The 24,291-nt window shown below is 46.6% G+C and overlaps 1 protein-coding gene across 3 annotated transcripts in view; it reads right to left on the bottom strand.

Moving 5' to 3' along the window:
* GRK3 (G protein-coupled receptor kinase 3) overlaps positions 1 to 24,291 on the bottom strand; it is a 121,925-nt gene that overhangs the window by 6,339 nt on the left and 91,295 nt on the right. For all 3 annotated transcript variants that reach the window (XM_061385192.1, XM_061385193.1, XM_061385194.1), the window contains 9 exons: positions 24,012 to 24,106; positions 18,766 to 18,873; positions 12,313 to 12,379; positions 11,780 to 11,880; positions 11,032 to 11,098; positions 10,191 to 10,286; positions 6,633 to 6,795; positions 3,770 to 3,906; positions 1,338 to 1,451 (listed from right to left, as the gene is read on the bottom strand). In XM_061385192.1, the coding sequence (XP_061241176.1) occupies positions 1,338 to 1,451; positions 3,770 to 3,906; positions 6,633 to 6,795; positions 10,191 to 10,286; positions 11,032 to 11,098; positions 11,780 to 11,880; positions 12,313 to 12,379; positions 18,766 to 18,873; positions 24,012 to 24,106 (948 nt within the window). The remainder of the gene's footprint in view (positions 1 to 1,337; positions 1,452 to 3,769; positions 3,907 to 6,632; positions 6,796 to 10,190; positions 10,287 to 11,031; positions 11,099 to 11,779; positions 11,881 to 12,312; positions 12,380 to 18,765; positions 18,874 to 24,011; positions 24,107 to 24,291) is intronic.

Raw genomic sequence — 24,291 nt, 5'->3', positions numbered from 1 at the left:
TCCAGATGGCCTCGGAACCCCATAGGGAAAGCACACTCCATGTCCCTCCCCCAGGCCAGTGAGGAAGGAGGGAGTCACACAGAGACTTCCCTCAGGGGCCCCTTGCTCAGAGGAGGGACGACGCCCTTCAGAGGAACCTCATACAGCCCCACTAGGAGACTTGCTGCCTTGACTTTGTAGAGCAATCACCTGTGATCTCTGATGTCTTACCACAACTTAAGTCTAGAAGATAAAATGAGGAATTGGCTTTTTCTGGCCGAGCTGCATAGCACATGGGATCTCAGTTCCCCAGCCAGGGACTGAACCCGTGCCCCTGCAGTGGAAGCGCGGAGTCGTAACCACTGGACCACCAGGGAAGTCCCCAGGGAGGGATTTTCACAAATTTAAGAAGCACCTTCACGTGTGTAATGATGCCAGGAAGTAATTAAGCATATGTTTTTCTATCAGCTATTGGTTTAGCTCTTTAGACATGCTCTCTCCCTCTACACACACACCCCCCACACCCCCACCCCAGCAGAAAAGTGTTGAAGTCATGAAATAAACACATTTTTGTATCTGCTACTGCTCTCTTTCTTCAAATATGCTCTTTTTTCACACCTCCACACCCTCCCTCAATACCTCAGTAGGTACGTGTTCAGGAATTAAGTCTGGGCTATGATAGAACTTCAGGGAAAGAAAAATGGCATTTCCCTGTTCACAGTTATTTGGGGATCTTATGTTTACTTACAGAGAAGGCAATGGCACCCCACGCTAGTACTCTTGCCTGGAAAATTCCATGGATGGAGGAGCCTGGTAGGCTGCAGTCCATGGGGTTGCTAGGAGTCGGACACGACTAAGCGACTTCACTTTCACTTTTCACTTTCATGTACTGGAGAAGGAAATGGCAACCCACTCCAGTGTTCTTGCCTGGAGAATCCCAGGGACGGGGGAGCCTGGTGGGCTGCCGTCTACAGGGTCGCACAGAGTCGGACAGGACTGAAGCGACAGCAGCAGCAGCATGTTTACTTAAACACAAACCTCAATTTAAACATTCTGAAAGAGCAGAGCAGATCTGGGAAACTGTGGAATAAATGCAATTTGAGGCCCCTATTAATTACTGGATGGTTTCCAGAGAGAGGGTAACCACGTTATTTCCTATCCTTCCTCCTGTCATCTTCTAAGAACACTTCTTTTAAAATAATTGTTAATTTGCCAAAAACTTCTGACTTTCTTGCTAAGTTTGTGAGTGATGAAGCATGGACTGAGAAAATGTTAGATAGGCAGGCAGGCATCTTTGCTGAACGTTTACATAATTGTTGTAACTTTTACCCCTGTGGAAAATGCAAATGAAGACTCACCTCACACTGCAAAACGAACTGCTTCCCTCCTTTTATTCTCAACAAAATGCACTTTTTGTCTTTAATCTGAGTTTCTTCCACGGACACAATCTGTTCCATTGTCAGTAAACTTTGCTGTTGGTAAAAATAAGAGATGATGAGTCACTTCACTTATTATTGTGTGAATTTTTAAGTTAATAAATCATACTGAAAACTACCAGCTCAGATAAAGTAAAGGAAAAAAAAAAAAACCAGCCATTTTTCTTTCTTTGATGATATTCTAGAAGTGGGGGAGAAACCACCACAAGGGAAACGCACAAAAATTCAAAATATCTCAAAGAAAGCTGCGAAGAGAGAAATACCTCTATGAGGCAGAAAGCACAGCTGTTCCCTAAGCACAGTACTGACGTGGGGATGAGTGTGGATCGCACGTGCCTCTCGGGTATCACACACTGCCCTGGACACAATCAATCCTGCTGTGAGGGAACAATGATGCAATACACATGATATGCAGGAGCCAGAGGGGTGGCACTGGCTTTGAACCCGCAGCTCAGGAAACGTTTGGGCATGTTAGCTTGTAAGCAACGGCTGTTCTGATCATATCGAAATGATGCTATAAACACAGGTGATGTGCAGAAAAGATGGTCCCTCTGGGTCCATGGCATCATTGCTTCTGGTGAGTGCCACAGTGACTCTGAGCACCTTACCATTTTATGTTTTTTGGGGTAAATACTCCAGGAATCCTAAATGAAAAACAACACCATCATAAGCTCACATTTCTTTTCTCCTGAGTTAAACTTACGAATCTACCCAAGCACATGACATAGCTTCATGAATCGACACTAAACATTCTTTTAAAACCAAGGTAATTTGTCACCTTGTCAGCCAATGGTAAACAAAATAAGATTATTTTTTTTTAGTTTTTGTATATTCTGAAAAATGAGATAATCTCCTTTCAATGTGTACAACAGTGACTTACTAAGGCCACTCACTAACTGCAAATAAACATTATATAATGACATATGTATGGATTAATACTAAAGTGCATTATAGAATTACATTCTGCAATGTAAAAAATACACATGTAATATTATATAAAATATAATTATATACACATATTTTATATGTATATTTTATATTACACAACTAGTACCTGAGTTATAACTGAGGATCCTCCCAAAGAGTTTCCTTAATCTCAACCCAGATCCTGGCTGCATTGATTTTTAGAAGATGACTTCTATGGGACTAGTAGTAGTGAGAAGATTCTGCTCATTTGTAGAGAATGTGGTCATACTCAGGCAGCAGTCACTCACAATTAAATGGCATCTTCACCAACTGGGATTTGCAAAACTCATTCCGAAGCCGAATACACCAGGTGTGGGCTCACCGCTGGTGGGCTCCATGCTCCAGGCAAGGGGAAGCCATACTCTGATACACCCACTACATTTTTCACAGTTGGGACTGCTGTCCTGCTTACGATGACCAACCTTCCCTCTCCAAGAGCAGAAACCCTTCCTTCCACGGACATGAGCCCATGGCTCTTCACACAGCAGGTGTTTAATAAATGCTGAACAGCCTCCTACCAGTGATGGCAGGGATCAGAAATTTCTTTCTTCTCGTTCACAAACATCAGCCCTTGAAAGGACCTCACAGGGCTGCCGTACCTGTCTTCCTGTCTAATTGGATGAAGCCCACTTCTAGTCTTCCAGACAGGTGCGGCAAAGCAGGAAGGTCAGGTGCTCTGACCTCAGTGCCAAAGCTTCTTGGGCTACACCAATGACCTTGTTTCACCTGACCCCGACTCGGGAAGGCCTCATCATGGAGACAGGCAGAGCTTGGTCAGAATCACTCCTCCCCCAAACCTGTCCCTGGGGCCAGACCTTCCCTCTCTAAGCCCTGGTTCTCTCTTTGTAAGGGTTGGACCTCTAAGGGTGCTGAGCAAATTGAATGTGTGTGTGTGTGTGGACAGTACCTGGCCCAAGAGAAATATGCAAAAACTGTGGTAGTTGGTACTATTCCTTTTCTTTTTACTATTAATTTTTATTGGAGTATGGTTTGCTTTATATTGTTACCATTTCCACGTCTCCCCTTCCACAGATGAAGAAACTGAGGCTCAGGCAACACAATGTGCTTCTGAGTGCCAGAGACGTGAGTGGTGTGTCTGAACACCTCTGGCTCCAAAGTCCCAGTTTTTGTCCCCTTTTGGGATCCACCCAATCGCTACCCAGCCTTCCGCAAACCTGCCTGCTCTGATTTCCCTGGATGGCACATTCTATTTTCAAGGGGTGCCAAATCCTTCCTTGATTCAGAGGAGTCCGAGAGTCTGAACGTGAGAAATCTCACGTATACAGGTTAGAAGAGATACACAGAGCACAGGCAGAGATTTTACAAAACATGCCAGCGATACAAAATCACCATGGAAACCGGCGCCCGGGCCAATGCTACAGACTTACTCGCGACTCGCCTTCTCCTCTCCACTCAAGTCTGTTCGGAAAGAGGTAAAAATAGCGGCGCTGCCACTGGGTCAGGAAAGGGTTCCCCAGCTTCAGCATGTACCCGTGCACGATGCAGTCTCTTCCCAGGGCGTAATCTGGGGCACAGAACACAGCGGAGCGTTCAGCGGGGTCGCAAACAGAATGCCCGTAGGCTTCTCAGAAAAAAAGAAGGACACGCTTTCTGGAAAAAGAACAAGTTGCTATAAAGAGAACACTCTATAGAAATCATTACTTTCGCTTTCAAGCACACGAAAGAACAAGCTTCTTCAGCTCTCTACTCACGTGTTAGGTGGCTGTTTCTCCATATTCTGATAAATTCAAGATGCTCCTCTATCGCTCTGAGAGGGTAAAAGCTTGTCTGCTAACTAGTTTTTTGATTAAGCAGGGTGACAACTGGGGAACAGACGCTGATTATACTGTGCCTAAAGCACCTTTACCTTTACATGACACTGGGGTTCTCCCTTTAACGGTCTATTAAAAAGAACAGCAGAGAGGCTTCTTTGTCCAAAGAAACCAAAGCAACACAAGGATCAAAACTATTCTTTCTTTCACTTAAGGTTGTAATTACCCTTCAAATATATGGTTATGTAGAGAGACCAAGCTAATTCGGGCTCATGCCAAGTTCTGATTATATTTTTACAGCAAAGTATTGTCTCGAAAAAAAGGTCAATTTTAAGTAGCTTGCTTTGCCTTCCTTAGAGGCTTTGGTGATCAAGCTAAAATCATTCATTCATTCATTCATCACTCACTCAGTCATTCAGCTATGAAGGCAACGGATGAATAGGTGCTAGGCACAGTGGTGAATAAAAGAGACAAAAGTCCTCGCCTTCAGGGAGCTTACACTCTTAGTTGGAGATTCATGTAATAAATAAGCAAAACCCACGTTGTGTCACATGGACAAAAGCAGGAAGGGGATGAATGGAAGAGGGCATGGCCAGAGGAGGGTTCATGGTGATGAGGTATGGATCACGGAGTTGCCAGTTTAATGGAAAAGGTGTCTGAACTTCTCAAGTATACTTAAAGTGTAAGTCTTCTATTTTTACTTCAGAGATCTAAGCCTAGACTATATTTTTGTGTAAGGGTGACCTCTGAGATAGTCAACCAAGACCTAGTTATATCAAAATTACTTCATATATTTGAAGATAAATTCATTGTTCTGCTAGATGTTCTAATTGCTGCTGCTGCTAAGTGACTTCAGTCGTGTCCGACTCCGTGCGACCCCATAGACGGCAGCCCACCAGGCTCCTCCGTCCCTGGGATTCTCCAGGCAAGAACACTGGAGTGGGTTGCCATTTCCTTCTCCAATGCATGAAAGTGAAAAGTGAAAGTGAAGTTGCTCAGTCGTGTCCGACTCTTAGCGACCCCATGGACTGCAGCCCACCAGGCTCCTCCGTCCATGGGATTTTCCAAGCAAGAGTACTGGAGTGGGGTGCAATTGCCTTCTCCGTGTTCCAATTGCAGCTCTAGTTAAAAGACTGCACTTCAACAATGTCATTAAGATGTGTATTTTTGTTTTCTGGGTCCAATCTGTCAAGATTCTAGTGACATCATGGGTCTCCCTTGAGGAACTACTGAGGCTGTAATTTCCTGTGTAAAATCCATTCCGGAAAACGTGGTCTAGAGTGATCTCAATGGACCCACTTCTCTAAAGAACAGCTTAGAAATAAAGCCCCTTTCCCTGCAGAGTGGAGGTGAGCAAGGTTAAAGGGCTGTCATGCTCCTTTGGTGCAACTCAGGTGACTTTCAGCTAAGGAGTCATTCACCTGGGATGGAGGACACTTTTCTAAGTAGGTGACAAATCCTACTAGGAACCATCGACAAGACCCAGGAAGCCTGCATCAAGATGCCCCAACCAAAGCAAGCATAATTTGAAATGGTTTCTGATCATTCTTACTATACGTTAACCTCAGGAAGGTCTTTGCTTAGAAGTAAATCCAAAGATATCTTAATCACTAACCACAACAAGTTTAAATCCAAAATCCATTAAGTCTTAGAAAAATCAAGACTGCCAATATTTGGTGAATCAAAAATGACCAATGTATTTAATACTGGATGTGATGTACTGTCCTTTGGAAACCCTAGCAGGTCACTCAGATATGGCCAATAAAACTGTGGTTTGCTCACTCTTTAATGCCGTTTGTAATGTGTATACTCGTGTCTCTTGACAGGAAACATGTAATACTGAGTTCCGCACCACCCTTTTTGGGGCCCAGCAGAAAATGAAAATGCAGGTTCCTTGTTAAAAAATTATTAAGAACCTCAAGATGGTGCCAGCAGAGCATTAACCTGGGGGCGGGAGGGGGGTCCTAATGATACCACACAGGCAGGCCAGACGCCCATGAAGCTGGCCATGTTCTCGACACCATCATGCTTACTCTTTAAAGGAAGAAAAGCTTCCAAATTGGCCCTAAAACACTCCAAGGTAAGAAGGCAAGAGTATTGACAGAATACTGCTGACAACCTCTATAGATATTACATGTGCGTGGACTAAAGACTCTGAAATATCAAGAATATATCTATTTACATGTGCATGTGTAACTGAATCACTTTGCTGTGTACCTGAAGCTAACACAACATTGCAAATCAACTATATTTCAATAAAAATTTAAAAATAAATAAAATAGATAAAGACAAACGACTCTGCAGTATCATTTCATGCTGAACACTCCTCGGCCAGGTAAAATTCAAACAACTGATGGCATTCCCCTCCCTCTCCCACGGCTGGAAAGGACTTTATGACCCAGATACTGTTTTCTGCTTTAGGAGAGATCTTGAAAATTCATTGCGTTAGAAATATCTTCAGACACACTGGCTATTTTACCTTCTTCGTGGCCAAGCTGCTTATTTTTAGCTCTCTTCCTGGCCTCGATTTTATCCGTGTCTGCATTTACTGCTTCATAAACTGTTTCCGCCACTTCCTGCTGCCAGCGCTCAGAGATCACCAGAGGGAAGTTCTTGTAGAGTTCTTGGTCGCAATCAAGAAGCTTGTTATTTTAAGAAATCAAGACATGTATGATTTGACATGCTTACAAAGGCAACAGATTCCAAAGCACGGTAACTGCGTGTGAGAAGATAATGAGGCGACAGGCTATAACCATTAGGAGACGACTTCTCAGCTGTCATAAACCTCTGCTGATGACCGTCGAGCAGTCAGGCATATACTATACAACACGGAAAACACAGCCAGTGTTTCATAAGGACCACAAATGGAGTAGAACCTTTCAAAACTGCGAATCACTACCGTGTACAACTCTAAGCTATATAATATTGTACATCAACTATACTTCAATAAAGTTTTTCTAAAAAAAAGGAAAATAAAACAAGGACAATCCAACCACTGGGGCCCACCACAGGGATACGTGATACGGACACTCCACTCCCAGCCCCGTGTCAGTCAGGTTCAGGCCAGTCTTCTGCAGCATCCTTACTTCGTTTTTGCCAATGAAAAATTAACACGTACAGGGTTTTCTATAAAGTACTACAAGAATCTGGCAATAAAAGAAAATTTCAATTATAGTGAGGCTATTCTATTCGTGGGATTTCCCAGGTGGCGATAAAGCTAAAGAATCCATCAGCCAATGCAGGAGATGCAAGAGATGCGAGTCTGATCCCCGGGTCGGGAAGATCCCTTGGAGAAGGAAATGGCAACCACTCTAGTATTCTTGCCTGGGAAATCCCAAGGACAGAGGAGCCTGGTGGGCTACAGTCCATGGGGTCACAAGGAGTTGGACATGACTAAGGGACTGAGCACGCACACACTTTTTATTTGTAAAGACAGGAAAACAGAACTGTATGGTTTTAGAGACATCAACAAGGGAGAACCCAGGAGGGCTCTCTGCTCTGTACCCACCCTCCATTAATCTGGAAAGTGAGAAATACAAAAAGGTCAACCAGGCTGAATTTACTGTTCAGCCCACGAACCTTCCACGTTGAACAGCAGGATTAATCTCAAGACACGTGGAGAGTTTAGGCAACTTGGCCTTTTAGAGGCACTATAATAAAAATTACACTTAATGACAGCATCTCTCTGCCAAACTATTACTCAGAATTCTTCATTCTTCCTCCTAAATGAGGCTGTGCTCTGAAAGCAAGCTGAGAAAATACTTCTTCAGATCTGAGTTACAGTTTTGTGGCAGAAAGACAAGCGACCCTATTGATAGAAAATAATAGGCCTGTCTCTCAAAAGCACAGCTCTTTCTAGAAGCTTGACTCACTCATTCCCTTGCTTGAGAGGTGAGTACAGGAGAGAGATTACTATAGGCAAGTCACTTAGAAGGAAAATGGAAAAAGACTGAGGGTGAGGCTCTGGCCCACAGGCCTTTGGCGTATCCCTGAACCACTGGGAGAACCTGCATCCAGGTCCCAACGGGGATGCTCCCCACCTGCCCTTATTGACCTGTTACCCCAAAGTGAAGATTCTGAGGGCAAAATGTGTACCCGTTTTCCCTTTCTGCTTTCTTCAGATGCCCAAACCAAGCCGGGTGCTGACCTTTTGGGTGTCCTGAGTGTGAACACATGTGTGTGTGTGTGTGTGTGTAGGGGAGTGTCAGAGCACCAAGGCTAGGCAAGCACCCCGTGATAACACTGGGACAGATTCTGGAGTCTGGCAAAAGTGAAAATACCCTCCTTTCCCAAGCAGCTGCTCCGAAATGGATGCCTCTGCTTTATGTATAAAGGGTTCCAGCTCCTGTAAGGCCAGAGAGCCTTGGTCTTTATGACTCAGCCTATGTGAAAAACGCACCAAACAAAGCCCAAAAGTGAGCTGTTTTTCCTTAAAGACGATGCGCTATTTTGGCTGCTTTTTAAGAGACACAGCCTTCTCAGCTCTGGCTCAGGAAAAAGCGAAACCAGCACAACAGGAGGTGTTAGCGCACCTGCCGGGAGGCGGACACAGGTGACCAACTCCAGACGAGGCCTGGCAATGAAACCGCTCGCTTCATGGGGGAGAAAACCAGCACTCCCGAGGTTCCCGCAACAGCCCCGGCTCACTCTACTAGTAAGTGTGGATCTGAGCCCAGGGTGTCTGACTCTAAAGGCCAGACTACAGCTGAGAAAACCAAAAGCATGAAAATCCCCTCTGAATATTAAAAATTTCATGGGCTCCCATGGGATATTCACTTTCTTTTTAGTGTCCTTTGCTGGAGAGAAGCATGTCTGATGACAAAACTCTTCTGTGACAGCAGTGATCCTTTGAGATAACTCTGTAACGGGGCTGCTTCCAAAACTGCAGGGTGCTAGTTAAACCCCGACAAGTCCTGTCGTACAGGCCACAGGAGATGCTGAGCCTCTGGGCAGTGGTCAGCTGTCATCCCCAGGGGAGCCAAGGCTCCAACCAGGGAAGCGGCCGTGGCCCTCTCCGCTGTGCTGCTCCTGAGCTCCTCCGCCACCCTCCATCCTGAGAAACTGACCCCGCGAGCACACCAATCACATTTACAGCTGGCTGCCTGGTCGGAAAGACCAGGGAGCTGACACAAGGCCAGGAACGCAGGCCGCTAAGGACATGGTGGTGGGGTGGGCGGCGGCTCTCAGAGGGTTGGGGTGGTGGCGGGGGGGAGGCTCTGGGGGAAGCTGAGAAAGTGGGAGCAGTGAGAACTTGACACGCAGTGGCACGCTTTGACTCAGCAGCCGAAAGAGGGCGACTGTGTCTCGTGACTCACCATCTCTAAATATGCCCTTGTCTACTTGGAAAACAATGATAGGAACCAGAGTTTGAAAAATGCAGAGGATGCTATATGTACAAAAAACACTGATTATTTCACTTTGGACTGACAAGTGTGAAATGAATCATGCTGTTTGCCCTTTTCATCCTAACACAGAGAGACTGGGAAATTTGGGAGAATTAAGACGGCTGGCTCTCTGGCCTGAGGCCAGGTAATGTTTGCCATCACATGGTTGTTTTTCCCGCTTCATAATATATCTGAGTTTTCTATCAACCACCAATCTATCCAAATCAATAACAATGTGACTATTTTTCAGTTTATCAAACATGAAATGGGTGGTCAAACAAAGCTCTCCTACAGGACATCCATGATGGTCCAGTGGTTAAAAATTCACCTTCCAATGCAGAGGATGCAGGTTCCATCCCTGGTCTGGGAACTGAAATCCCACACGCCGTGGTGCTACTGAGCCCGCACAATGCTAACTAGAGAGAAGCCTGTATGCTGCAACTAAGATCTGACTAAATAAACTAATTTTAAAAAAAAGCTTTTGTAGTCTCTAATTCAGGTCTTGATCTCTTCTACATTCATCAAACATGTGGATATTCATTTGTAAGTTATAGTCCAACACAAACACGGCAGTACTAAGACAGTTATGAAGTCTGATTTCCAAAGAAAGGAAAAGAAAATCCCCCTCCCCAAAGCAAGGCTCACAAGTGTACCTTGATGCCTTTGGTATCCTCTTCATCAAATGAGCCGATGTCAAAGGCGTCAGCTGCATTGACTTCCCCTCGGGGAGGGATCAAGGGTGGAGGGTACTGGAAGAGCCAGAGAAGAAGGGTTCGGTTACCAGGCGACCGGGCCCTGGGCCCAGCCTGCTATCCTATAAAGAGTTCGCCGTGAAAGGCGTTAAGGTGCCAGTCTGGGTAGCACTCATTCAAGCTCACACAATCACAGTACATGGTCCACAATGGCCCCCAAAGGAGATGCACCCTCCACAATCCAGTTGCTAGAGGCTGAACGCCTGCAACAGGGCAGGAGAGGGTATCCCACACCCACAAATGCCCCGAGGCTGATGCTGGCCAAACCAGAGCCCGGACTCTACGTCTAAACAGGCGGGACTAACAGAGCATCAGTCCTCAAGTGAGTCTGTACACAGATGAGCCCAAAGCTGATCATCAACGTTGAGAAAAAGAAAAACAACAACTTTAATTTGGGGTGTTTTCCTGTATCAGAGAGAACATTAAAAAATATCTTACAATAAGCCAAGGGGCTCATGCTGCTACCCAGTCATGGTAATTCTTAAAATTATGTGGGGCTGGGCTTGAAAGTGTCTGTAAGTATATGACGTTTCCTGCATATTTTTTACATATAAACAAAGAGGAAGAAGTGGTCCCAAAGGGAATGAGCTAGGAGGCAGTGCTTGGATAGAGGAGCAAGAAGCTGGGCTGCGGATGAAGAGCTGGGGAACTCTGGGGACAGAGCCGGAATGCAGAGCTGCAGACAACGATGCAGCTGGAGGGAGCGTCGGGGGTGGTACCGGGGCGGGGTCCCAGAGAGTACCTTCTGCAGGTAGACGTGCTGCCAGTCGATGCCTCTGAAGAAGTCGTGCGTTTTTAGCTCCTGTGCGCTGCAGGAGAGACAGAATCACAGAGGCAGTAAGTCTGCATTCGGAAAACTAAGAAATGGTTCGCAAATGTCATCTCCTGTTAAGGACACACAGCAACAACTATTTCCAGTTCTTTAAGACAGCAGGTAAAATATGCTTCTTTCCAAGCACCCAGGAAACACTGCGATGCTTAGAAACACTGCACGCTGAGCCTAGGAAGATGATCCCATATGATCATTTAGAGGGGCTGCTCACCCCAGCCTAAGATAACCTACGGTTTTTGCAGACTATCTCTGTGTATCTGTAATCGTGAGAACAAATTTAACTAAGAATTGAGTTAGAGCGATCTACGTGTTAAAGAGGTTTACAGCAAAGGTGTACAAGTCCTGATAGATCAGATAACAGAGATCAAAGCAACAAGTACTAATTTCAAAGCAAACTAAACATCTAATAGAATGGTCCATGCTAAACCCCTTCATAAACTGAAGAAAACATTTTTTCCAAAGAGCACTGCTGCTGAAGCTCAGTTCACACGGAACAGAAGGAGCTGCAGACTCTGAGGAACACAGACCCGTGAAGACACACGGCTCCTACTGATGCTCCCCCACCCACCCCAAACTGGAATGGCAGATTCTGGATACATTGAAAGGAACCGTACTGCTTTCTGGGGGGAGATGCTGAAACGCAGAAGCGTCGGCCTACCTGCCTCCATGGCAGCCGAGGCGCTTACTGACGTCTCGCTGAAGCAGGCCTTCCAGAAGGGACTTGAGCTCAGGGGAGAAGACGTCTGGAAGTTCCACGTTCTGGGGGTGGAAGAAGGGGGACACGCCTTCAAAAACGCATCTGTGGCAACAGTGCCATCACCCTCAACCAGATTTGAAGGCCATTTCTTCCATAAGGATAGTGTTAAAGAAAACTACAGATACCTCACAAGCTAACACTGACTCTATAAAGAAACCCAGGGTGGCCGCTCATCACTTCCAGGGTCCATCGGCAGGCTGGAGCCAGAAGAATTGGGTCTCCTCGCTCTTCTGCATCCCAGTCATTTTGACTTTTTTTTCTTTAGTTTTGGTCTTGATTTTTCCGTATCTTTCTCTTATTGTCTGTTAGCAAATCTTGTTATCTGCCTTGGCATCTATTTCCATTATTTTAAGAAAGCATTTTCTTATACTAGTTGTAATAGAATGAGATAGGAAAATTATAATGAGAATAAAAACGGTTTTTGACTTTCTTACCATGGTGAGAGTCATTCGGTCTATCTCATGCTTATCTTTGGTTTTATGTTGTCTGAAAGGGCTGTGACTGTAGAAACAAAGAAAATTATATTACTAGATGGTTTTGGGTAACAGCAAATACTGCTGACTAATATTTGAACAAACTATTATGTTCTGCCACTGCTCATTCAAAACTGCAGGAACACAAAAGCCATAAACAAAGACCATTTCCAGAGGAAACCTGATGATCAGGTTGACAGTCAGACGTATTAGGTCCTGAATGAGCAAGGCTGATGTTTACTTGAACTCTTGATACTCACGTCAATGAAGTCATGCTACCAGAATAAACTTTAGCAAATACATTCCAAATGACAATTTAAAATATCACTTGGAAAAAATCAGCCAACAGGTTTTTATGAAAATGAAAGTCATACACATGACATCTGTCACATCAGTGTTTGAGATAATAGTAACGTTCATACAGTTTTTTTTAGAAAAAATGGATGAGTCCCTCAAACAATGGAAAGAGCTGCCATTGAACCAAAATACAAAATGAAGACACTCCCCTGCCCCAGAAGCCAGTAATTTTAAGAAATTCATTCCTTTGGTGATAAGAGATACAAACCAACCCTGTGCTCCCAGACCCTCCAGGGTTCTGAGAACTGCTCACTCATGTTCTAACTTACAAACGGCTCCAGATCTAAGAGTCAGAAACCCCGGGCTCACGCTGTGACTTGGCTATTGGCTGCAAGTCATTCATGGAAACCTCGCCTCAGTCTCTTCATCTGTGCGTGGCATAACGCCACAAGCATCACCAGAACGGTGAAAGGAACGACTAAAATAATGCGTACACCAGCGGCTGAGACAACGGAGGACACGGCGGGCAACCGATAGGCATATGTGACCAATGAATCTAACTTTACAAAATAAACGTCTCCTTGTAAAGATACTATTCTCACTCTTGATTGTGTTTTTAAAGTGCTGAAGCTAAAGTTAATCTTAGATATCACTTATACACGGACTCTGAAATACGCACAAATGAACTTATCTACGACACAGACACCAGCTCACAGACCTAGAGAACAGACCGGCCGTTGCCAAGGCGGAGGGGCTGGGGAGAGGGACTGGGAGCCTGGCATTAACAGCTGCAAACTCCTGTGTACAGAATGGGTGAACAAGGTCCCGCTGCACAGCACAGGAACAACCAATATCCCACGACAAACCATAATGGAAAAGAGCAGGAAAAACACACGTAAAACTGAATCACTTTGCTGTACAGTAGAAATTAGCACAACACTATAAATCAACGATGCTTCAATAAAATATTTTTTAAAATAAAGATGCTCCGAGCATTAAAAGAGACCAGTAAACATACAAACTAGGAAACCGTGGCCTTATTCACTTACTTGAAAATTAAAGAAGGGACATACGCGATAGGGTTTCCTGGTGGTAAAGACATGCCTGTTAAACGACCAGTCCTACGGATTTATTTGGGCCTTCCCTGGAGGCTCAGACAGTAAAGAATCTGCCTGCAGTGCAGGAGACCCTGGTTCTAACCCTGGGTTGGGAAGATCTCCTGAGGAAGAGAATGGCAGCATTCTTGCCTGGAGAATTCCATGGACAGAGGAGTCTGCTGGGCTACAGTCCACAGGGTTGTGAAGAATCAGATACGCCTGGGCGACTAACACTTTGACTTTTCACTTTCATAGGTTTATTTATAAGGCATATAAACCATAAGCTGAGGCAAGATATTACAAAAGAGTTCTATAAAACAGAATAGGATGTTGAATACATAACTCAGTGTGATTTAGGAAAAAAAACTAATTAAAACTGCGCCCACCCTTGCAATCCACTTACTGCTCTGAATTAGGTGAACTACGCACCGCACCATCTCTTGAACAGATGATTCCACTTTAGAGTATTTATTATTTAAATATTTCAGTTTTCATTTTGCACGAGAGGGGGCACTGTAACGCTTATTTTCTTCCTTATGCGATGAAAAACACATTAATTTCCATCTCTTGAAAGCTTTCATTTGGGGGGGGAATCTAAATAAGGTGAATCAGTAAACATGCGTTAATTTTTCAAACAGATTTTGGTTGGAAATATTCTTTGCACCCTAAATGTTTCCAAGGAGAAAAAAAATGTAAAATTACTGCAATTAAAAAGCAAACGGGATAGAATAACAAATAATGTTATTTATGAGACATTATAATTTCTGAAAACTTGACTTGTATCACTTTCTTTTTCAGATTTATTTTTGGCAGTGCTGGGCCTTTGCTGCTGGGTGGACTTTCTCCAGTTGTGGTGAGCAGGGGCCACTCTAGTCTCGACGAGCGGGGGCCACTCTCTTCATTGCAGTGCGTGGGCTTCTCACTGCAGCGGCTTTCTCCAGTTGCGGTGAGCAGGGGCCACTCTAGTTTCGACGAGCGGGGGCCACTCTCCACTTGTGATGAGCCGGGCCACTCTCTTCATTGCAGGGCGTGGGCTTCTCACTGCAGCGGCTTTCTCCAGTTGCGGTGAGCAGTGGCCACTCTCCACTTGTGACGGGGGGGGGCCCCTCTCTTCATCGCGGTGCGCGGGCTTCTCTCCGCAGCGGCTTCTCTTGTTGTGGAGCACGGGCTCTAAGAGCGTGGGCTTAGTTGCCGCGGTGCATGTGGGATCTTAGTTCCTTGACCAGGGATTGAACATGTGTCCCCTGCAGCCAAATTCTTAACCCCTGGACCATCAGGTAAGCTCTGGCTTGTATCACTCTTGTACGCAAAACACACAGAGATGTGAACATGTTCATGGTTCAAGAGAAAAGGAATACAGACAGCAGTGCTTACTAAGCCCTCAGTCCGTCTGCATGACACGACCCTTGCCACTCCCCAGGGGAGTGCCTTCACATGTAAAAGAGGATGTGGGAAGGTCTCCCCTGTTTGGCAAATCCTCCTGCTCTGGCTCCTGCGTGAAAAGCTGCTCTTGACCCTTGTGCGATGCCGGAAGCAGAGGGCTGTGCCCCACACTTGCAGAGAAGGACGGCTATGTTCTGACAGGGATGCTCTGTGCTAAATTTAAAAACTCTTTCATGAGACCCAAGGGAGGGCTTTGCGAGGGGACTGGAGTTAAAGTTAGTGGTGCCAAAAACATTCCCAGCACATGCGCACGGTCGCTACAAACCCTGTTTGATAAATATAGCTCTCTGTGTCTGACTCAATAAGAGACGATCGGAAATGCTTGTCGGCTCTCAGGCTCTGGGGTGTCGTGTGGAGAGGGTTTGGTCTTTCAAGGCCTGATGCGCATCTGTTTCCAATGGCTTCTTGATTATTCTTTGTGAACAAAACCCAAGATTCCATTTCTGTTTTGGAAAATGTTAAAGAAAACCTCCGATAGTAATGATCTCCATTCTGAGGGAGGCACGTGGGGCCCACAGATCCTGTGTGATCACAGCTGCTCCCGGACGCAGCCGCTTTAAATAGGAGATGGTAACGGGTCTGTCAACAGCTTGCGACACCAGCCAAGCCCTCATGCAACATTCGGGCTGCATCGAAGGACGTTGTGGAAACAGGATTCGCATGTGCAGTGGTCAGATGTGGCTTTGGAATTACAAGAGAGAGTGCGAGAGCTGCGAATTTCCCCCAGATGAGTTGGGAAATCGTTCAAGACATGACAAACGATGGGGAAACATACAGAGACACACACACAACACATCATATTCACAGTGAAACCGGAGCTCAGAAACAATCCATTTATAAACACAAGTGATTAAAAAGTCTTACATCAAAAATTAATTTTAGAATACCGAAAAGACGGCATGCAACATCAAATGTGAGTTTTGAACCTAAGCCAACAGTTGCCAAAATATTTATAAACATTCCTTTTTTCCCGAGAGGAACAAACTCAGTAACCTCACACAGAGCTCTGCTCTCCCCAGACCACCCCCGGGGCTCTCTCCTCGTGTCTGACAATCAGTGGGGACAAGTTTAAGATCAAGGCTGTGGTCACACCAATTCTTTCTCTTAACAGATATCTAAACTAAACTCTAGCTCGAGGATCGTGACCACAGTTCTACACATTTGCAACATCTTTGTACACGGATGCTCTCCCATATCTGACAGTCAGCTGAAGTGGAAACAGTGACCCCACCCAACACATGGTCCAGGGACGCAAACACATTCTCCAGCTTCAACAGCATCCTCACATCCAGGTTCCTACTTGCACCCTGTGGAATCCTTCGAGGGCGTCACGACAGAATGAGAGGTGCAGAGAAATGTTTCAGCCAAGGTGATGGGGCACACTGGTCAGTGCGGGAAGTATCTGATCACAGAAAACAGAAGCAAAAAGACCCTTGGTGACCCCTGATCACCATCACTGCACAGACACGGGAAGGATGGGAAGAGACTGGTCTGCTGTGGAGTTCCTCCTCCTCGGCTGGGTGACCCTTCGTGGGGGCAGTGGGGGTGTCCTCTGCAGCACCCCTGGCCTCGACCTGCCAGATACCAGAAGGAGCCCCTCCCCTAGTTGGCACCACCAAAAATGTCCCCAAGCGTTGCCAGGAGCTCCTGGGGTTGAGGACGAGAGCTGGGGAGGGCCCGGCACGGCGTCTGGTTTGCTCCGTGAGGACTGCCCCTGCTGCAGCTTAAGTGTGACTACCAGAAGCACTGCGCCCAGCTCTCTGAAGCTGTCCACGTGAGACACCATTTCTAGCTGCCAGCATTCTCATCTCTTGTCATCCATCCATCCCATCCCCACTACCATCCTCTGGACGTCTTCCTGTCGGCCTAGACTCCCCTCCACAGGGGTCACATCAACTGCGATGCTTTAACCAAACCTGATCAAGGACGTCACAGAGGAAGTAGCACCTTCCAACTCAGTCCCGCAGACCTGAACCGTGACCAAGGAAGACAGAATTCACTTTTTCAGCCACAAATACATTGTTGGCATAGAATTAACGACTAGATCTATCCTTAAATCTTATAAAAACAGGAATATATGCCAGACTGTCCCTAGTCTATACGTGTGGACATTATCATAGACAAAACAACAACATTAGACAGAAATCAATAAACAAAGCCCTAAACCAAGGCTCTGCCATATTTCACAACCGACTTTCACATCTTGAGTTCATACACAACAGTTTTGCTGTTGTGCAGTTTTTTTAAATTGTCTCATGATTCTGTAACTGTGGCTTCTGACCTCTGACTGCTCCCCCCACAACCAGAGGAGACCTGAGTGAAGACAGTGTGTTTGGATGCGCTCACCGCGCACGCAGGGACCCCGCCAGCCGGGGAAACTTCTCCGGTGGAAAGCGGTTTTCTCTGGTCTGCTTTGCAGAAACTCTCTAATTAGGTCAGCTAGTCTGATTACATGAATTAAGGCCCTCCAGGCTCCACAAACACAATAATTCAATTAAGAACCAACAGGACCTGAGTCTCTGAGCAGTAATATAATTTCAGTTCCCAAGTGAGGCAGTGAGCAGAGAACAACTAGATTACCCGAGTCCTGGGGAAGCAGCCACGGTGCCTGGAACCTGGTCTGGGGGGAAGACAGGGAATCCAGCCTCTTTCCAGATTGTGTTAAATAACATCTTATGGAAAAACATGAACAAACTTTTTGGCCAACCCAATATAAGAAGAACATGCTGTGATGCTCAGTAAGGCTTTCCGGGAAAAATGTGGCCAGTTGAGTAAACTACCAGGCCTGTGTGTTCACAGGGGAAATGTAACAGGGAGAATCCTGACCAGGAAATTTTAATATAAACTGCTTTTTTGTGGTACCTCTATGAATGGAGAATAATCAAAAACACATCGTAAACACTTACACTCTATTAAAATTGACTCAAGACTCTTAAAACTAATGGAATGTTAACATAATTTGTAAATGTTCAATGTGAGAACATATCTCGAGAGCACTTTCACTCCATCCTCTTTCCACTGTATTTCATCATCTCTGGCAGTTTACACCGAAGGGACAAGTATAGCACAAGTGAAGAGCACAGAATTGCACAATTTTATCTTTATGTTTTTAAAAACTGCAAATTTCAGCATGTTCACAAACAAATGCGCACTTTTAACAGGTTCACTTTGGGTCTTCACCCTCTTGTGTAAGAAATGCTTTAAGCTCACAAGACAATCATGAGTAATTCATTTCTAGGGAAAAGAAATTCTCCTACCCTCTTCAATTATCTATATTTAAAAATAGCATTCATTCCCCAAATAAGGCGTAACAATGGAAATAGTCCAACACAGTCTTATTTTACGTCTAAACGTGCTGGAATTTCTTCCTGGAGTGGGACAAAAATACCCAAAGCTTACGGGAAGGAAACTCATTTTTACGGGCAGAAAGAGCTGTGAGCATTGCCTGGATCACTGTGTGGCTTAAAGATCGCTATGTGATCTATACAGATACTAGCACCTAATAACACATAAACATTTCTTATCCTGATCCAAGGGCACGCCGCGGTGATGGACTGAAGGGACACATGCCACTCACCCTCTCAGAAGTTTGAAAAGCATACAGCCCAGGGAGAACCAGTCGGCACTGCTGTCATAGGCGGTCCCCTTCTGCAGAACTTCGGGCGCCATGTACCCGTGGGTGCCCCTGGGGAGAAGAAGGGCGCATGCAGTCAGCAGCGTGTTCCCGCTCACAGACTATTCCAGCTCGCCCAGAGGCCAGGGCGCCATTCATCAAACAGCAGCGAGGCCAACAAGGGGGAGGGGACACCGGCGCTTCCATCACGCTTCCATCGGGTGCTTGGCGAACACCCAATAGGAAAACGATCTTTCCTTCATTAAAATAGGAGTGAATATTAATAAATTACCATATGAGATAAACGTGAGCCATGTGCATGCTCTGGGCATGCTCCATGGTCTGGGAGGTGAGATCTGAATCTTGTGAGCCTTCCCCACTACAGCAAGGGGGAGCCAAGGGTCTCCTGCCCACTGGAGAGCTTTTGTGTAGAGACATGTGTGGCTGGGGAGGTGGTGATGAACGGGTGACCACACCGCAGCGTTCCGGACCTGGAAGCGATGGGGACAGGTTAGTGCCCATCCCCATCTGTGAGGACAGGTGACCAAACTGCAACACGCTGGACCTGAAGTGATGGGATCGGGCACTCCTGTGAGGACAGGTGACCACACCGCAGCACTCTGGACCTGGAAGCAATGAGGACAGGTTAGCCTGTCCCCATCTGTGAGGACAGGTGACCGCACCACAGCACTCTGGACCTGGAAGCAATGAGGACAGGTTAGCCTGTCCCCATCTGTGAGGACAGGTGACCGCACCGCAGCACTCTGCATCTGGAAGCGATGAAGACAGGTTAGCCTGTCCCCATCTGTGAGGACAGGTGACCGCACCGCAGCACTCTGCATCTGGAAGCGATGAGGACAGGTTAGCCTGTCCCCATCTGTGAGGACAGGTGACCGCACCGCAGCACTCTGGACCTGGAAGTGATGGGATTGGGCACTCTTGTGAGGCGCCACCCCCCGTGCTGAGGACTGGGGTTTGCACAGGCGTCCATGGCGGCCCCCACCCCTCCACAGTCACGGTGCTCCCCAAGTGGTGGCAGGGAAGCTGACAGGTATGGAGACAGAGAAATCCCAGGTCTGAAGAGCTGCCGACGGGTCAAAGGACCCAGCTCAGCAAACATGCAGATGGTTTCGGGAAGCTGAGGAAAGCCACCTGGGAGCACAGCCGCTTTCACATAACACATTCCGTCTGCAACTCAAAGTCCTCTGCTGCCCCTCAGTGTGAGCACACCCCACTCCCAGAGCGAGAGGGGCACGTGGGAGACTCTCAGAGGTGTGGGCTCCAAAGGGCTCCCCAAAAGCTATTATCTGCAGCTGCATTCCCATCCGTCATCAATTTTCTTCACTGATAGAATGGGTGATGACGTGACACCTTCACGCCACAGAACACGCGTGGGATGGGCTCAGGGCGGCGCAGGCACTTGAAAAGAACCCCTTGTGTTCTTATAAGCATTTCTAACTTGCTTATGCTCAGTTTCCTTGAGAATCTGCTCAGACAAGTGACCCTGGATTGTTGATGACTCTGGCTCAACACTAGGACTGGTGTCTTCTCAGCCTCATAGTTCCACCTTGAAAGACTTTTCCGAACAGTGGAAATGGGCACCGGTCCATCCACCAGAAAAGCTCCGCCCCCTGCAATCCAAAGTCTGCCGGCAGGAGGTCAGCAAGCCACGCTATGAGGACGTCAGAGATTTCCGTAAGGGGCATCCAAGCCATTTTCTGGGAAGGCTTAATTTCAGTGCGGCCAGGAAAACCTTGGTGGCTTTATAACCTGTAGTTCTCGGGATCAAAACCCAGTCCTGGGATGGGAAGACCTCGACAAGGAGACCTACATGGGGTTAGTGCACATCACGCCTCCAGGTGGACACTGCACACAAAGCAAAGCACTGGGCCGCCTGCCATGTGGTTTCCAGCCCCCTGCCACTCGGCAGCACCCGAGGCTGCCTGCGCTTCCCACTGCCGGTCTGTGCTGTCCACGCTGAAAGAACACCTGAGCGAGAGTTGCATTCTTGAAGAAAATCAGCTGGGACTCAGTGAGTCGCTGACGATCTGCTCGATTCCACAGTCAGAGTTTTCCTGTGTCGTCTGGTGGCTGCTCCACGGTTCACTTTTAGTTTCTGAGAATCCAACTCCATCATTAAAAGGATGGAGTCGGGGTCAAGATGGGGAACCGACCACAATGCTGCTCTGCCAGCATCAGATGGAGTCCTGGGATCACACCTACCGCTTTGAAAAGACCCGAGAAGCCCAGTTGAGGGTGAGAGTCTGGCCACAACCCTTTCATCTAGTACCAGGTCCATCCCCTTAAAGCCTCAGCGAGTTCAAACGAGTGTAGGGAGCTCGAGCCTTAGAGCCGGACAGAACTGGATTTTAATTCAAGCCCCACGACCTGCCAGGCCTGTGACTTTGCTCAAGTTCCTTAGTTTCTTGGAACCTCAGATTCCACCCCATAAAAAGTCGATGATTACATCCATGCCCTATGTGGGCTTCTAAAGAGCCTCTTGATGGAAGTCTTGAAAGAGGAGAGTGAAAAAGTTGGCTTAAAACTCAACACTCCAAAAACAAAGATCATAGCATCCGGTCCCATCACTTTATGGCAAATAGATAGGGAAACAATGGAAACAGTGACAGACTTTATTTTCTTGGGCTCCAAAATCACTGCAGATGGTGACTGCAGCCACAAAATTAAAAGACGCTTGCTCCTTGGAAGAAAAGCTATGACAAACCTAGACAGCATATAAAAAGCAGAGACATGACTTTGCCGACAAAGATCTGTATAGTTAAAGCTATGGTTTTTTTCAATAGTCATGTATGTATGTGAGAGCCGGACCACAGAGAAACTGAGCACCAAAGAATTGATGCTTTTGAACTGTGGTGTTGGAAAAGACTCTTGAGAGTCTCTTGGACTGCAAGGAGATCCAACCAGTTCATCCTAAAGGAAATCCTGAATATTCATTGGAAGGACTGATGCTGAAGCTGAGGCTCCAATACTTTGGCCACCTGATGCGAAGAACTTACTCATTGGAAAAGACCATGATGCTGGGAAAGATTGAAGGCAGGAGGAGAAGAGGGTGGCAGAGGATGAGATGGTTGGATGACATCACTGACTTGACTGACATGAGTTTGAGCAAGCTCTGGAAGTTGGTGATCGACAGGGAAGCCTGGTGTGCTGCAATCCACGGGGTTGCAAAGAGTTGGACACGACTGAGCAACTGAACTGAACAGAACCGAATGAAGACACTAATAACAACATATTCAGGCCGCCAGCCACGTGTTCCTGGGACAGCCAATGCTCCACTCACAGCATGAATGCTGTCCCCACACCAGTCACTTCCTGGACAGTCCCCTGGGCGGCTGTTCTGGGAGGTCAGGGAGCCTGTCTGCCTCAGCCCCGCAGCACCGCCAGCACCGGGCACACAGCCAGCGTCAACTAGACCCTTACTATGTGCAGGAGGTGACCGCACGCTCACAACCGTCACATGCAGCGAGCAGCACTGTGACGGGCTCTTTGCAGAGGAGAAAAACGAGGCTGGTGCCACGTGGAAGGATTCAAACCCACACCTGTCTCCAAAGCCTCGGTTCTCCGCCTCCTCCACCTAAAAACATACTTCTTCATTGAGCGTTTCTCTTTTTTAAGTAGCGACCTCAGTATCGTCATTTAAACATGGAAGCCAAGCTTCCCGACAGGGTCGGTAGGTTGAACCCTTAATGGATGCGGTTCAGATAACACAACAGACCACCTTTCAGGCCTGGCATGTGAATTACAGTAAGACGTGAGCGAGGCCCTATAAGGGAATGAGTAACCCTGCTTCTGAAAGTTAATTCCTTTGGGAGATTAACTCTTATGAGCTCTTGGGTTCATATTCAGTTGTGACTACCCTAAATTGAAGAAATTAGCATATCAAATAGCTGTGGCATTAAAAATTCAAATGACTCTCTTAAAAATGTGTGATGAACTCCCTGGGAGAGGCTGATATATCCAACCCCAGGTTCTGGCCTCATAATTGTCAAGTGCTGGCAAAATGCTAAGGCTTTTATCACCCTGTCCCACATTCTGCAGGAAGGGAGAGACGTCTTTACAGAAACGGCACTAATTGCCATTAATATCTGATCAGAGCTTTAAATGGCAATTCTGATTTAATGCAGCCCCTCGTAAAGTAGTGCAGTTTTAGAACCATTTTACTTCTAGTCTCACACACACAACAAAGGATTTATAGTTTATTTTCTGCATGGATGCATGAAACAAGACCCCTGGGAGTTACTTCAAGACCATTCAACACAGCGATGATGCACAATAAGATAGAATGTTAAGAGACTCACTGCTGAGACTGACATACTGAAGAAGAAAATAATTGAGGGAATTTTTTCCACAAACTGCTCACCTGTCCATACCTTCTACACAGATAAACTGACACCAAATAAACAGAAATGAAAACCAGTACATATTCTGTTCTGCCTCTGTTGAGCCCCTGGCAGCCACTACACGCCTACTGACACTGCAACGGCCTCAGGTTCAGGCAAGTGCTCAGGACGCTGTCAGCACGTGTGGAGAAAGCGCAGCCGCCACTAGAAGCCGTTCAGGGTCCACCGAGGCGGGGGCAGGGATGGCCAAGGGCAGGGGCTTCCCGGCAGCGTCCTCTGCATGGAGGACGGATGTAATATTGAAATCTAACAACAGAATCTGCGTGAAAAGTTAGAACTGCAAGTAGAGGATTCTTTTAATTAAAAAAAGAATCCTAATTTTTTTTTTTTTAGGAAAACAAAAAAAAAGGAAATGTTTTGAAAAAGAAGGAGAGAGAGGATGGAGAGAGAAGCTTGACTTCTGGGCCTTCCCTGGAAAGTTCTATGCAGTTGCCTGTGCCCCTTCTTTGGCACATAAGCTGTCACGGTCTACTACGACCGCTGCCCGGAAGATGAAGAGCGTGAGGGTCACAGAGCCAGCGCGGACTCGGCTCTGTTGTGAAGGCCCCCATCCCGCCCTCAGCCTCCCTGTCCCAGGCAGCTAACACTGTGATCCCCTGCGAGCCCCCAGAATGGTGAAAGCAAGCACCCCACCCCACTGCTCTCCTCTCCCTCTGACCCAGCATCATCACATGTTGGAAACTACTGCAGACAAGAGAAAACTGGGAGAACAAACGACCATGTTGGGGTCTGAGTGAGAAAGTGAGTCGAACTAGGAAACGACAGTGAACAGTCAATGTGACTACTCACACGCTCGCGTGCGGCTTCTTTTTGGAAAAATCGCAGGCAAGACCAAGGTCTGATATCCTCACGTGTCCGTGCTCATCCAGGAGGATATTGGCGGGCTAAAATGAAAGAGAAGGTGATTTCTGTGAGTCCCCAAGGCGTCCCGAGGCTTGGAGAACTTCCACAGTCACAGGCACTTGCTATCATTATTTCATCACAGTTCATTCCTACACATGAATTCTAGTACTAATCACATCATCACCTCCAAGTGCGGCCTGAGACCGACAATGACACCTTTCATGTT

The sequence above is a fragment of the Bos javanicus genome, chromosome 17, assembly GCF_032452875.1.
Source record: "Bos javanicus breed banteng chromosome 17, ARS-OSU_banteng_1.0, whole genome shotgun sequence".
Classification (NCBI taxonomy): Eukaryota; Metazoa; Chordata; class Mammalia; order Artiodactyla; family Bovidae; genus Bos; species Bos javanicus.
Note: the sequence above shows the minus strand (reverse complement) of the source record. Positions and strands in the feature narration are given on the sequence as shown.